General features: G+C 58.9%; 1 protein-coding gene and 1 long non-coding RNA gene across 3 annotated transcripts in view; one reads left to right on the forward strand and one right to left on the reverse strand.

The window, feature by feature from the left end:
- Positions 1 to 907: 907 nt before the first annotated feature.
- Positions 908 to 13571, reverse strand: LRRC32 (leucine rich repeat containing 32). 2 transcript variants are annotated; one of them, XM_040630878.1, is made up of 3 exons: positions 13438 to 13571; positions 8454 to 8544; positions 908 to 4891 (listed from the first exon to the last, which is right to left on the reverse strand). In XM_040630878.1, exons 2-3 carry the CDS (start codon positions 8538 to 8540, stop codon positions 2987 to 2989), a joined length of 1992 nt encoding a protein of 663 aa, XP_040486812.1. In that variant the 5' UTR covers positions 8541 to 8544; positions 13438 to 13571; the 3' UTR covers positions 908 to 2986. The 2 variants fall into 2 exon arrangements, with proteins under 2 accessions (XP_040486812.1, XP_040486811.1); XM_040630877.1 differs by lacking the exon at positions 13438 to 13571 and adding an exon at positions 11960 to 12193.
- LOC121102888 overlaps positions 3002 to 15561 on the forward strand; it is a 58547-nt gene continuing 45987 nt past the window's right edge. The window contains exon 1 of the long non-coding RNA XR_005834991.1: positions 3002 to 3077. This is a non-coding gene — a long non-coding RNA (uncharacterized LOC121102888). The remainder of the gene's footprint in view (positions 3078 to 15561) is intronic.

Here is a 15561-nt window from a genome sequence, read left to right on the forward strand (position 1 = left end):
CCCCTGCAACACCTGGGTATCAGGGTATCGGGGCTGGGTGCTTCGGGCTGCCTGGGGCTGGAGACAGAGATCTGGCCATCATCAGAGCAATGGAGCACGACAATGAGGGTGATCGCGTTCCTGAGGACTCTTCCTGGCCATTCAGATGCCTCGAGACAGATGAGAACATACAGAGTGTGAGAAGGAGTGGTCCGAGAGGAGGGCAGAAACCACGTGTGTGGGGCTTGATGCCAAGGACAGTGTGCCGAGGGGAGGGCGTGGGTGACAGGGAGGATGGGGTGGGGGCCCCCTGCAGCTGAGGGGTCAAGGAGGTACAGTCTGGAAAGTGCACGGAGTTCAGCAAAGGATAACCTCAGCCAGGGCAGTGCGGGGGTGGGGGCGGGGGGTGGGGAGGGCAAGGCGCCAGGGGTGGGTTGAGAATGGAGGGAGGAGGAAGGGGTTACTTCACCAGGACGTTTCCCCGTGAAGGAGAAGGAAAGGGAAAGTGATTTAAGGGTCTTTTTACTCTATTTCAGATAGGCAAGACTTCGGCACAGCCACGGTGTGAAAGGAGGACGTGAAGAGAAGAGCGGCTGCAGAGGGAGGTCCCAGAGCGTGGGCAGGACCAACAGCGCGGCTTCTGCCATGAGGTAGGGGCTGAGCAGAGAGAAGGTGAACTGCCAAGAAGGAAGGGCCGGGTGGGGTCAGAGCTTGTTGAATGTACAGGTCACGGGTGTGGCAGGGGAATGAGGGCTGAGGCCCCAGGGCGGTGAGGACCCAGAGCCTCAGTCTCCCCCCTCCCCCCCCCCCGTCTCCCCTCAATGAGGTTCACCATGAGGATTTGAAGACCGCGATGGAAGTAGAGGGAGTTCAAGTGGATGCAATGATGGCAATGTTCTGCAGCAAGGAGGAGGCTGGCAGCCCACACTGTTTCTTCAAAATTGTTTTTTAATACATTCATGTGGGTTATACAAAGAGCTGGTCCCCAGGCCCGGGTCGTAGCCTAGTTCCTGGAGGTGAGAGCAGCATTGTGTAGTGTTTTCAAAGATCAGGCCTGAAGGGGCTCACACCTTGCCCTCCAGGCCTGAGCTGGAGTGTTTCTGTGCGCGAGCACCTGTGGTTGTGATCCCAACCAGGACTGGGTCCACCTGGCTGCCCCCCACACCACCAGGGCCCCAGGCTGGGGCCAGGACACCAGCTTCTAGCCCCGGCTCTGCCACTGACTCCCTGAGTCCTTGACCCTCTCTGGGCCTCAGTTTTCTTGTCTGTAAAATGGGGCGAAGAGAGGGGTGTTTTCATTGTCTCACACTTTACCAAGCACCATCATGAGCCAGACGATGGGCCAAGCATGGGTAAGATAGTGAAGACAACAACAGAAGGCGTTGGGCTGACCCCAGGGCTTCCTGGACAGCCCATGATTCCAAGGGCATAAGAAATAGGGGGTTATATCTAGATGGGTTTTTCTACCCACTTTTCTAGGAGGAAAAAATTCCTGCATGACGAGGACCCGAAAGTGTTTGGAGCCAGCGTTATCTTGTAACAGGAAGCTGAGATAGAAGGAAATCACTCAGGTCCGGCCCCCAAATCCCCTTCACACCCCCAATGAAGTCTGAGTCCACTTTTGTCACAGGCTTTGCCACTGGCTTGTGAAGCTCTGAGCAAGTTCCAGTCTCTTCCTCAGCCTCAGTTTCCCTATCTGTGCCATGGGGAGGCTGGACTCCATGGTCTCAAACTCCAGGCTGTGCTCAATGGAGGAAGAGGGAATGCAAGAGCGAGAGAAAACGGTGAACACACACCAGTCTGCAAAGGAGGGAGTAAGGGAAACTGAGGCAGAGAAGGAGGAGAGGGCCTGTGTCTGCCTAGCCTGGGAGAGAGGAGGGAGAGGAGTGGGTGGGGAGGGTGCAGCCCAGGAGGCTCCCAGGCCCTGCTCCCTCAATACGGGGCCATTTCCTGTCCACCTAACAGCCAACAGCCCCCACAGTGGCAAAGGTCGGGCCTTGGGGACAGGAGGATTTGAGCCTGAATCTCGGGTCTGGCATTTCTTAGCTGGAGGACCCTAGAGGCAGAGCTCGGGAGTTTTGTAAATGGGTGAAATACCAACGTCAGAGGGCTGCCATAAAGAAGCAAACATGTTCCAGCTGCCAAAAAGCCTGTGCCAAACAGACCCGGTGCTTAAGGTTCTAACTCCTGGCTCACCAGCCAGGGGGCGCTGGGGACGAACAGGGTGCCTGCGTAGGGGCCAGAGCGGTATTCGGGCGAGTATGCGCACCCCGAGAGTGCCAGGCAGGGAAAGAGCCCGTTCGGAGCAGGAAATGGAATGGTCCAGCACTGGGGCCAGAAACCCCGGCTTGCAGCTGCCACACAGCCGGATCCGAGACCTCATGTGGCTCCAGTTCCCTTCCGGTCACAAGCTCTTCGTGTTCCAGAGAAGCTGAAAGTCATTATGGGAAGATGTGACAAACAGTCTGCTTGGAAACATCTCAGACCAGTCTTCTGGGTCTTGCCCCTCCTGTGCTCTGGCCCCGGGGGGAGCAGGACGCCCCACGTCTCCGCCCGCTGGGGCTACAGCGCCCGGGAGCCCTGGCCATCCACGCTGCGTGGTCACTGTGTCGTGGCTTCGCGACCACCTCCCCACCAGGACTCGGAGCTGCTCGAGGGCATGGATGTGTCTCCTCCACCGGCGTCCCCAGTGCCCGGAGCAGGATGTGACACAAAACAGATGATCTGTTGATCGGACAGGTCGACCTTGTTCTCTGCCACTCCTGAGACTGCCCAACTTGCGGCTTCCACAGCCGGACCACACGTGTGGCCTGGGAAGTGGGTCGCTTCCCAAGACAGCAGGACATAAGGAAAGGAGGGGCCCTGGGCTGGGATGTAGAGACCAGCGTTCTCAGACCCTGGCTCACCGTGTGACCTTGGGTCAGTCCCCAGCCCTGCCTATGCCTCCGGCTCCCCCGCTGACCTGGGAAGGTCCCCCTGCTGAGCTCTTCCGCAGCCCCCGGCTCCTCTAGGCTTTGTACTGTTGGCTGAACTTCTGCCGGCGGACGCAGCAGCAGGTGGCCAGCGTGGTGAGGAGGACGGCCGAGATCAGCGCAAAGGTGAGGATGATGATAAGGTTGACGTTCTTGAGCCCCCCCTTCTCACAGTCCTCGGGGCGGACGTGGCTCAGGGCCACCTCCTCCTGGGAGCCGAAGCGGCAGGTGAGCTCCTGGGTGGGGTCCACGTCCACGCGGCCCTGGTGCAGCTGGGCGGCCAGCCAGCCGTTGCCACAGCAGCTCAGTGGATTCCCCTGCAGGTAGAGGCGCCGGAGGCTGGCCTCCAGGCCGCCCATGGCGCTGCCGGGCAGGAGGCTGAAGCTGTTATTCCTCAGGTCCAGTACCTCGAGGGACACGGCCTGTGTCCAGGCAGGCAGGTGGCTCAGGCGGTTCTCGGCAAGATTGAGACGCTTGAGGCAGCTGAAGCAGGGCAGGTCCACTTGTAGGACAGCCAGCCCGTTGCCTTGCAGGGCCAGCACCTCCAGGGAGGCCTCCAGGCCTGCCAGGGCCCCTGAGACCACATCCAGCCCCGGGTTCTCAGAGAGGTCCAGCTCGGTAAGTGGTGTGTGGAGGAAGGCACCCGCCCGCAGCCGCTCAATCTCATTGTCCACCAGGTTCAGGAAGCGGAGGGAGGAGATGCCCGAGAAGGCCACACACCCCAGGGGTCCAGGCTCCTCCGGCCCCCCGCAAGGCCTGACCCGGTTCCCCTGAAGGTTAAGCCTCTGCAGACTGGCCAGGCCGGCAAAAGTGTACGGGGGCAGGTCCTGCAGGGCGTTGGTCTGGAGAAGCAGCGTCCGCAGGGACCCCAGGGCTCTGGAGCCCAGCGCCAGCGTCTTCAGCGCGTTGTGGCTGACGTCCAGGTGCACGAGGCAAGGCAGGACGCCGGCGCGCGGCACCGCAAAGGCTCGCAGGCAGTTCCGGCTGAGATTCAAGAAGCGAAGGGAGGTCAGGGGCTCAAGAAAGCCCTCAGGGACCAGCTCGATCTCATTGTAGCTCAAATCCAGATTCAGGAGCTGGGAGAGGGGGTGGGCGCTGGCGTTCCGGCTGGGGTCCGAGAAGGGCAAGGCCGACCAGCCCTCAGAAGGCGCGTGGACGCCCTCGCTGGCCCGGGCTGGCCCTGCAGGGAGCCGGATGAGGTTGTTGGACACGTTCAGGTAGATGAGTCTCGGGAGCGCGGCCACGTCGGGGAAGTGGAGTAGTTTGTTCTCGCGCAGGTCGAGCCAGGCCAGCTGGTACTCGGCCTGGGGCTCGGGGGCCGTCTGAAAGGCCTCAATACTGTTGCAGCTCAGGTCCAGTATCCGCAGCTGCTGGAGGCTGAAGTCGGAGATGCAGGTGAGGGAGTTCCTGGAGAGATTCAGGTGGGCCAGGCGCGGCAGGGCGTCCAAAGCCCCGTCCTCGATGTCCATGAGCACGTTGCTGTGGAGGTCGAGGCGCTCCAGCGCGGGCGTGCCCCGGAAGGTGTGCCGGGCCAGGCGGGTCAGGCTGTTCTCTGCCAGCGAGAGGGTGCGCAGGGCGGGCGCCTCCCCCAGCAGCCGCTCCGCCAGGCCGCTGTACAGGCTGTTTCCGGACAGGTCCAGGGATGTCACGTGAGGCAGGGGGCCCAGGCCGGGGGCGCTCAGCACGGTGCCTGCCGCCAGGTGGTTATGGGCCAGGCTGAGATACTCCAGGTGGGGCAGGGCCTGGAAGACCCCCGTCTGGATGAAGCTGATCTCATTGGTGCTCAGGTCCAGGTGTCGGAGTGCCGTGTAGAAGCCCAGGGGTGAGGCCAGGACACTCCGCAGCTGGTTTCCAGAGAGGTCGAGGGCCTCGATGTCCCGCGGGAGCATCGAGGGGACCTGGAGCAGGCCAAGACCCTGGCACAAGACCTCCTTGTCGACCTGGGGTGGGTTGGGGAAGGCAGGGAGAGCAGTGGGCATGAGTGGATACAGCAGGGGGCGGAACCACACACACCTTCCAGGAAGGATGCCCCAAGCCCCGCCCCCGCCCCAGCCAGGCTGAGCAACGCTTCTCCTCTGGCTCCCCAGATGCGCCACATTCCTCCACCCCGGCCCGATCATGCCACATCTGGATGACCCCTATCTTGCTCCCTGCCCCTGTCTCTGGCACTCAGTACTGTGCCGGGCATCAGAGGGGGACTTAAGGAAGTTTGATGGATACCCAGACACAGAAAGGACACACAGATATGAAGACAAATGAACTCACAAAACACCGTATACTGACTATTACCCCATTTCACAGGAAACTGAGCCACATATCACCTAGAAGGATCCCAAGCCAGTGAACAGCAGGGCCGAGCTGGAACCCGGGGCCTCCTGGTTCACATCCTGGGTTCCTTTTGTGGGCCCAGATAGTGAAATTCACCCAGCGGCTGTTACACTAGAAACGATTTTGGGAGAAATGTTTCCCAAGTGCAATTTGCACTCCTCTCACCAGGTTTTGGCCTCCTAGCCTCAGCCCTCATTCCATGGGGCAGAGCTCCGGGTCCCAGTGCCTGCCTTTCTCGCTGCGTATCCCCAGATGAGACCTCCTTTCTGCTGCTGCCACCTGCCCCACTTCCATCAGTGGCCTGGCCTTCCACGGCCTGGTCCGGATTGGCCCCTGGAGATGGGAGTGGGGGTAGGAAGCAGGGGAAAGATGGGCAGGGTCCCAGCCCACCTTCTTTGGTGACAAGTCTATGGTTTTGCTGTGTGATTTTCACCAACTCACATTACCACTCCGGGCTTCCTATCCAGAAAGTAGCACCCTTCCCCAGCACCCACTCAGCGTTTTACATTTTATTTAGCACGGTGAGGCCCATGGTCTCACTGGAGCCCCCCCCAGAGCAGGCCCATCAAATATGGTCACCGCTCTGTTCAGAAACCCAGGCTCAGTTTAGGAAGGCGGCTCTTGGCTCACCCCGCTGGGGAGGAGCAGAGCTGGGGTTTGAACCTGGATCTTTTCACAACAAAAGGCCAACTTTGTCCTCCTAGCACAAGTGCCTTCTGCAGCCTGATTTTTTTTTTTTCTGCGCAAATACAGTCTCCCTTTCACCTTTTCGAAGACCCCAGGAATCCAGACCCAGGAAAGGATCTGACTTCCACAACCACCCAGCTCGGGCCCACCCCTGCCCTGGGCTCTCTGTATCCATTGACCCATTCTGACACTTCCACCTGCCTAATGCCTGGCAACTGCTAAAAGAAAACCTCCCCTCTGTGCTACTCTCTGCTTCTACCCCTCCCGGGCAAAATCCAGGACACTCAGCAGGGTTCAAGGCTGTTTGTAACCCTTGCTGACCTGTCCTCTCTCCTCCCAACCCACTCCAGCCCAGCCCATAGGCGGTGACCACACCTGACTGCTCTTCCTGCCCTCGCACACCTACCTCTGGGCCTCCTCCCTGCTGTTCCCTGTGCCGGTCATACCTACTCCTCCCCGCCCAGATCTGCAGGGGAAACTTGGGGTTTGGCGCACTGAGCCGGGCAGGTGCAGCCTCCTCTGGGCTCTCACTGCTCCGGTGCTCTCTCTCTCATAGCTCTGGCCCCTGATTGTGACAGTCTGTGTGGGACCTGCCAGGCAGGGAGCTCCGAGCTAACAGGGATTGGTGTGATTGATGTGGGTGCCTTGGACCTGGCTCACAAAAGGTATATATATATATATATTTTTAAGATTTTATTTATTTATTCGACAGAGATAGAGACAGCCAGCGAGAGAGGGAACACAAGCAGGGGGAGTGGGAGAGGAAGAAGCAGGCTCATAGCAGAAGAGCCTGATGTGGGGCTCGATCCCAGATCGCTGGGATCACGCCCTGAGCCGAAGGCAGACGCTTAACCGCTGTGCCACCCAGGCGCCCCAAAAGGTATATTTTTTTAATGAATGAAAGAGTCGCGGGCATCCCTGGCTTAGTAAAGGACTGAGGGATTGACTCCATTGCCTTTCCGAAAGGAAAGGAAAGGAAAGAGATAATCCATGTATTCTAAATGGAGTTAAAGACCATTAGAGTAAAAAGACTCATTTCCCCAATGGGGAGACAGAACCTGAAGATGGCAGTGACCTGTGCAAGGTCACAGTGAGTGGTGGAGCCCCCGGAGCAGGAACACCAGCCTGGGTGCTCCCTGCGCTCGAGGCTTCCTCCCCAGAGCTCAAGGTGAGTGTGGGGGACGGGAGGGGCACATGGAACCACGCTCCTCAGGCACCATGTGACTGTCCCTGCTCCTGGCAATCCCGCGACTTGGCCCTTCCACCTCCAGCTTAGCAGCTTCGTCGAGGTCTCAGAGGTCCACGGATACCACTGCAACCAAGCGTCACCCTAAGCCACAAACCTAGCCCGGCCACCTTGCCGGCCCTGCCCGGCTCTTGCCGCTTCCTCCCTCACCACCTCTCCGCCAGCTCAGGCCACTGGGCATAGCCTCCTCTCAGCTCCCGGGACCATCCTGACTTAAGGAAGAAACGGCAGAAGGAAGAGCGGGACCACCGCTGTCCTGGAGCACCAGCTCTGCGGCAGGCTCCGCAGCTGAGTGCAAGGACCCCTTGCCTTGTTGAATCTGGGCATGCATCAGTTACCGTGTTGACCCCCCTAAGGAGGGGCTCAGGGAGTGAGCTCCCCCCAGAGTCGTCAGAGGCTCCGGAGTCCCAGCGTGAGGTCCTTTCCCACAGGTGCCGCCGGCCCCCCCGAGTCAGGAGCTGCCAGCCCCAGGGCCAAGCCGGGCTGCCAGAGTGCCTGTCGCCTCCCCAAGCGGACGCCTGCCTTGACCTCAGTGACTGCCCAGCCTGCCAAGGGGAGCTAGGTGGTCCCCCTTCCCTGGATCCCGCAGCATCCCAGTGACTTCAGGGCTAGTCTCCCTGGCCAAGCGCAAGAAAAAGGAGCAGAAGTGAATCAAACCTTGTCCCTGCCCCGAAGAAGTTCTTGGTCTGGCAAGTGAAACAGGCTTGGACCCATTCACCAACTACCCGACGTGCTCAGTGTGAGAGTCCAGAAAAAGGAGCACGCGGAACTAGGTCAGCATGGGAGGGCTGGGGGGACTCTCTGGAAGAGGTGGCATTTGATCTGGGCAGCAGTGAATGAGAGGCATCCCATCAGGGAAGCAGCAGACAAGTCAAGGACCCAAATTCCCCACACATACACATGTTCTGTGTCACCCTGAGGGTCCACTGCCCTGCAGGGGCAGCTCGGGGGACTAGAGTCCCATCTTAGCCCCACCGGTCCGAGTCGAATGACCTTGGACGAGTCACCTAACCTCTCTAAACTACAGTTTCCAACTCTATGAAATGGGAATAATGGTACTTACCTGACGGGAGGAAGAGTTCATCAAGTATTTAAACATCCTAGTAGGTACTCATGAAATGCAAGGTTTAAATGCGTTAAATGTGTTCCCTTTCCTCTTCTAACTCCTCTGACTTCCGGCTTGTGGGGCTGGGGCAGTAGGACACCCTCGGGGCTTACCGCACCTGGGCAGGGCTTCTTACCATCTTACAGGGCACCTTGTCTCGCTGTTGGGAGGTGGCCAGGCCCAGGGTCAGCACGGCCAGGAGCAGCAGGATCTGGTGGCTCATGGCTCTGCAGAGGGTGGGGAGGAAAGGGAAACACTGTAAGACCCCTGGCTGCTTTCCACGGCCAGCCCCATCACTCCCGTCCTGTCTGTGCCTGCCTTTAGGGAGCCCCAGATCACAGCTAGAGCTGGACCAAAGGTGCCGTGATTGAGTCAGCCGTGGATGCTGGGGTCTGCAGCCTACCACAAAACCCCTCGTGCCAGGCCAAGGAGCTGGGCTGTCACCAGAGGCAGCAAGAGTTTTGAAGCAGTGGGTGACTTGGTCAGATCTGGATTTCAAAAGACCCTACCTGATGGAAGACTGCCTGGAGGGGGTGAGCAGGAGACAGAGGGACTCTAAGGGCTGCCCCAGGCCAAGCTCAGGGCTGGGGTGGGGTGAGGTGGGGAACTAGGCCTCTAACTGCATTTCCACCCACGTCCTAAGCAGGTCCCCCATCCTAGTTTCTTAGGCCCCAAACGGAATTCCTCAATCCCCGCACCCCCGGACTTTTATTTTGCCCTTTTTCTTTTGATTTTCTGATTCTGGAGTCCCTGCCATTGTTTGAAGCCTGGGCCTGGAGCCCTGACAGGAAGCCCCGCCGGGAGGCCTGCCCTGCCCCCAGCACTGTTGCTGCGGACTTCCCCAGGAGCAGGCTCCAGGCCCTTTACTTTCACTGAAGTTACCACCAGCGCAGGGGGCCACTCGGGCCTGCTGGTGTTCTCTCTATGTACAGGCAGGGTGGCATCGAGGGGGACCGCAGAGGCCCTGAGCAGAGTCAAAGCCCAGTGCTGCTAGGGACTTACTGAGGACCTGGCTCGAGAGCTAGGTCCTATACATCAAGTCATTTCTTTCTTTCTTTCTTTCTTTCTTTCTTTCTTTCTTTCTTTCTTTCTTTCTTTCTTTCTTTCTTTCTCTTTCTTTCTCTCTCTCTCTCTCTCTCTCTCTCTCTTTCTTTCTTTCTTCTTTTCTTTCTTCTCTTTCTTTTTCTCTCTTTCTCCCTTTCACACCTTAACTGAATGCCTCCTCCAGGCTGGCTCTGCGCTGGGAACTGGGGTCACAAATCAGTGCACGGAAGTGACCAGAATGTATAGAGTGTTTGGGAGGAAGGACACATCGAGCTGTCCAAGAGCACTGGACTCAGTCACCCCTAACTGACTCCTTTCTCTTTCCCTCCACTTACCTATTATGGGACCTTGTACAAGTCACTTCACTTCTCGGAGCCTCAGTTTCCTCTTTTGAAGTTAATGCCAACTTTGCTAAGTTTTGGTAAAGATCAAAGAAGAGGCACTGTAGGAAAGAAAGTGCCCTCACAGAGCCCTTCCGATGCACCAGGCACTCTTCTCGATACTTGACATGTGTTAACTCAATCCTCACAGTAATTCAAGTGCTTGGTTTTATGATTACCACTCTCATTCTGCAGATGGGGAAGCCGAGGCTCAGAGAGATTAAGTAACATGGCCAAGGTCACATAGCTTACTAGTGGCAGGCCTGTGCAATCTGCGCCCTTAAGCTCTACTCTAGAAGGTTACCCATAGGTGCTCGACAAGTGAGCGCTGAATTGCAGCTCTGAAGGTTGCCTTAGAAGGTCTACAGGACCTACGAGGACTGAGTCTTTGACTTTGGAATCCACCAGTGTCCTCGTGATGAATTCTAAATCAAGATGGTTACTCTGAGGCCCTTTCTTGTCCAAACACACCTAGGCCACAGTGGTGTCTTTTCAACCCCATTCCCTGGGTTCAGCTCGGGGCCATGGGCCCCCTGCCCCCCACAGCTGCTCTCCTCTCACCTGCGTTCACAGGAAATCTGGTTCTGCTGCTTAAAAAGCAGAACATCACCACCCATTTGAAAGCTAGCGTACTCAGAATTGAATGGAAACCTCTCAGTGGGACCTTTGAGGCCCTTGGGGAGTGTGCCTGCCCAGCCAGCTCTTCGCCCCAGTTTCATCGCTCACTGTCCCCTCTCCCGCTCTGACTTCTGGCAGCCTCCTATTTCCTTCAGTTCTGCGAGCACCTTTTCATCGCCCCAAACCTCCACTTCCTCCCCTCTCTTGTGCTGAATGCCTCCTCATCCTCTGGGTCTCATCTTAGATATCACTTCCTCCAGGAAGCCTTCTCTGATTCCCCAAGTCTGGGTAATGGATAGCTCATCCAGGTTCCCACAGACCCTGAGCTTCCAGTGAGCACAGCACCGAGCAGTCCGGGGTGTGTTCCTCCTCTGACCCGGCTCCTACGGGGAGTGCCCCAGGGCAAAGAGGACTCTGCTGGGAGGCATCTCACACCAGCAGGCAGGCCAGGGAGGCACTGAGAACTGACACAAGGTGACGTGGGGCGGGGGGCGGGGGCGGTCCTTCTGGACTCTCCCTTCATCTCCCTGCCATACCCCTTCCGCCACAGAAGGTTCTGTCTGTTCTGCCTGAAAGACAGACCCCGGGGCTGCTACCTCCCTCCTTCATCGCTGCTCCACACTGGGGTGCCACCACACGCTGGGCCTCGTCGACAGCACAACACCCCGCCTCCACCCTGACGCCCTCCAGGTTGTCCTCCACACACAGCCAGAGTGACGTCTTTCAATCATATATCAGAGCATGAATCTCACTGCTTGAGAGCCTCCAACGAAATCCAGGCTCCACCCAATCTCCCCTCTGACCACATCTGCCGTGTGTCCTCCCTTACCAGATTCGAGCTTCCTCACCATTCCTCACACACGGCAAGTGCGTTCCTGCCTCCGGGCCTGGAAGGCTAGTCCCCAAATTCCCACACATTTTGCTTCCTCACATTGATCATTTCCTGCTCATTTATTTCTTTTTTTAAAAAAGATTTTATTATTTATTTGAAAGAGAGAGAGCACGAGCAGGGGGCTGGGCAGAGGGAGACGCAGACCCCGTGCTGAGCCGGGAGCCCGATGTGGGGCTCCGTCCCAGGACCCCGGCCGGAAACATGACCTGAGCCGCAGGCAGGGGCTTAACCAACTGAGCCACCCAGGCGCCCCTCCTGCTAATTTATTTCTGACTCGATGGGAACAGGGGTCTATTCAGTGGTGCTGACCAAACGTTTACTGAACGAATGGCAAAGTGAGGAGTAGAAGCTCTACTCCAGGGGGCTGTGAGGTCAGGACAAGGAAGGACCTGGATTAGTTCTGGAGCTGAAGGCAGTGCTGCTCAAAGGAGCCCTCCCTACCCCCTCTTCCGCCTGCCAGATCTCACCTACCCCCAAGGCGGGCGCCTGCGCATCCAGTCCCGGAGCACGTGGCCTTCGGCCCTGGCACCTCACCTGCGGGCCCCCTCAGTAGTGCCCCCGACCCGCGGTGCAGCACGTGAGGGCCACTCATTCTCAAGAGGGAGGACGGTGGTCTGTGGTCACTCAGACCCAGGCTTACATTTAGGCACTCCTGCTTCCATGCTCCCTGGGCAAGTCCCTTAACCTTTCCGTGCCTCAGGGTCCCACCTGTATGGCACGTCGCCTGGTGGCTGTTCTGCCGTTGGCTTCCCCCAACCACTGTGACGATCGAGCTGAGAATGGCTGTGAAGGTGTCCTGGACACATTGCCTTTGCCAGCTGGGGCAATGACCCGGAGGGCCGACCAGGCCCAGGTGAGGCACGCTGCGGAGGGAGGCCCAGCCTGCAGACTAGCGGCCTCGCCAAGAGAAGGCAGGAGACATTTTAGGACTCTGACTGGGAGGACAAATGCCAGAGAATATCAGTGTGTGTGTGTGAGAGAGAGAGAAATAGTGGGGGCACAAGGGGGAGAGCAATGCCTATTATACTATTATAATAAGCCTATCCCTACTATTTCCAGGCATTAGACACTGTTCTAAGCACTTGATCTGTATTATCTCCTTGAAGTCACAACCCAGTAAGGTGGTTACCATAATTTCCATTTTACAGATGAGAAAACTGAGGCTCAGAAAGTGACTTAGCCCATTGGTAAGCATCTGGGGGGTGGGGGTTAGCCCAGGTCTACAGGCCCCAAACGCTGTTTTCTCCATTAGGTTCTCAGCTACCTGCTCCCTACAGAACCGCCCTTATTTTGCCCAGGAGGAAAACAAGGCGCAGAGAGGTGACTTACCCAAAGTCACACATGTAGTAAAGAGCAGACAGATTCAGAATCTGGTCTGAATGCCTCCAAAGCGAACGTTTCCACCACCAGGCCAAGATCTCCCTCCCTAACCACCTCCAGCGACCCCCACCCGCACCCCTACCACGCACAAACAGACAAGCTCACAGGGCTGGGCTCTGGGGTGCTCCTCTCCCTCCTTTCAGCTCCAATCACCAGGACCGTAGGGTCCTGGGAGAGCTGCTGTGAACGTTCATACCAAGCAGTGAATCACTAAGGGCAAGCCCCGTTCTGGAGACATGTGCATCCCACGGGGGAATTAGACTTTAACCCAAAGGAATGTAGCTGTGATGGCGGAATTTCAGGCAGCTCGGGTGGGGGTGGGGGTGGGGGTCCCTCACATCTCACCACTCATGAAGAAGGCCGGCTTCAGAACCCCTCAGGGAGAGGTGGGTGCCCCCCATCCCCACCCAGAGGTGGACAAGCTATTTGGTGCGGTGAGATGGGAAGCGCTAGCCCGCCTGAGTCCGAGGGCGGTAGGAGACTTGGATTCAAATCCCGATCTGCCCCTGACTAGCTGTGAGTTCCCGGGCAAGTAAGTGCCGGCCTTTCTGCCGCTGTTTCCCCATCTGTCAAATACGAACTCCTCCGGCCTCTCCCTTCGCGGGAAAGATCAGCTGAGACAGGAGCCTTGGGCCGAGGGAGGGTCATGCTTTGCTGCGTGTGTGGAGTGGGGGCGGCGGCCGGAGGGGACTACTGGGGGCGGAGGGGGCCATCGGGATGGACCGGCCGCACCCCGCACTCTCCAGGGGCGCGCGACGGCCGGTTCCCCGAGGGGCCGGCTGCCTTGCCCGCGGGGCGGCTCCTACCTGGCTCAGCGCGGCCGCCGCTCCTCTCCCGCGCAGCCCCGGCACATCTTGCGCAAACCTGCCCCCCCACGGCCCCACCCCGCGCCAGACCCCGGGGTCACGGCCCGCGGAGGCCCACGGCTGCTCCACTGCCCCACGGGAACCCGACCCGCGAGGGGGTAGCTCGGGCTCCAATTTAAATACCTCTCCCGCCGACCCGCCCCACCACGCCCCCCCCTCGGCCAAGCTGCGGGGTCCTAGCGCCCGGCCGGCGCGCCCCCGCGTGACTCGGTTTCTCCGGAACGCGCGAGGGGGTGAAGCATCTTTCCGCTGGAACCCCGGCTGGGAAGGGGCGGGGTGGCAGGGGGCGGGATGAAAGGGCCGGGAGGGAGGGGGGTCGCTAAGGAAGCGCTGGGCGGGCGAGGCCGCCCGGACCGCCGCACGTGCAGCTCGTGGCCCCGCGGGGTCCGGAGGGGCGGGATGGGGGGGGCTCTAGGAGCCGCAGGTCCGCAGAGGAAATCCGGCCTGGCCCCGTTTTCCCGTTGTCGGCGCCGCCGCACTTAGGGCGAGCAAACAGGAGAGGTGACGGCGGGGCTGAACGCGGAAGGAAATGACCCTTCTCTGGCCCTGGGGCGGCCACAGAGGGGGTTCCCCACACCGCGGCCATCCCCTCTGACGAGTCCAGGTAGGTCACTTCCCCTCTCTGAATGTGCTCTCTCGGATCCGCGCTGGCCTTCCTCCTTCATCTCCGGGACCCTTAAGCAGTCCTGTGAACCGGTACCGTCGAAGTCTCCAGTTTTCAGATGGAGAAAGCGAGGCTAGGGATGGGACAGCGAATATCAATAAAACCCAGTTGTCTGGGACTAGTAAGGTCCCCATTTATGTTTGGGGAAACTGAGTCTCAGAAAGGTTTCATGGCACATCCAAAGTCGTGCAGGGATTTGTGCCCAGTCCGTCCACAAGGCTAAGTCCAGGCCCATCAGGGGGCTCTTTTCCAGGCACCACCTTGCCTGGGTTGGTTTCAAGTGCAGAGGGAAAGCAGCACAGTGCCCTTCTTGTCTTTTACACTAGAGGTTGAGGCACATCTTCCCCCAAAGCCACCCCCTCTCCTAGAGGCCTTGGCCCTCCCTAATCACAGGTACTCTGCCCTGCTAGGTGTTGACCCAAGGGTAGGGGTGCCTGGGAGAAAAAGGTCATGGCCATCCTTCGGGCCCTGGTTCCAAGGAGAGAATGTTTCTCTTCCCAGCCCTGACAGTGACACAGGGTGGCCCATTTTACCCACGGGAAAGTGACCACCCAAAGCCTCGCAGTAAACCAGGGTAAAGTTGGGCTTAGAAGCTGGGATCCCTAAATCCCTAGGTGGCTGCCATCTTTACTTCCTCCCATCTGGCTCACGTTGGGGACAGGCCTGCACAGATGGGGACAGTCCAGAGAGGACAAACTGTGATAGCAGGTGGCCCAGGCCCTAACCTCAGTGGAGGAGATCAGGGAAGGCTTCCCTAAGGAGGGGCCTGAACTGCAAAGAAGGCGTGGGTAGGAGAGGGTGCGGGAACAGGGAAGGATGTCCAAACCCCTCCCGTCCCTCTCAGCCACTGGAGGCCTCAGATTTATGCTCACGGAGGTCCCAGCTGGTCACCCCAACCCTCTCTCTGGACTCTTGTGCTCTTCTGGTCCAATGGAACCTGTTTCCCTGACTGTAAAGTGAACAAGATAGGAGCAACTTCTTGGGGTTGGGACCAGAATGAAGTCTAGCGAAGCCAGCCTGGGGCCTGGACCCAGCAGATGTTAGGTAACTTCTTGCTGTTTTTATTGGTTTTACCTCCTCTGTACCCTGCCGGCTTCCTTTTCCAGATCCTTGTCCAAGCGGTCAGATGTCCAGAAAGTGCTTCGCGGCATCCCTGCCTCATGGGCAGAGCGTGGCCGAGCCAGATTCCGGCGCCTCCCGCATTCTCCCATGCGACCTGCTCCGGCCACCTCCATGCCCAGGCCGGCTGAGCGCCAGCTGCTCTTTCCCTGAGCTACTGCCAGGCCGAAACCGCTGGGCTGGCACAGAGCTTTGGCTGGTGTTGGGGTAGGGCAGGGCTGGAGCCGTGACGGGCCCGGGGACGGCGGTCTGCCTCACACCCCCCCCCCCCCCCCCCCCCC

This window comes from Ursus maritimus, unplaced genomic scaffold (assembly GCF_017311325.1).
Source record: "Ursus maritimus isolate PB19 unplaced genomic scaffold, ASM1731132v1 scaffold_16, whole genome shotgun sequence".
NCBI lineage: Eukaryota > Metazoa > Chordata > Mammalia > Carnivora > Ursidae > Ursus > Ursus maritimus.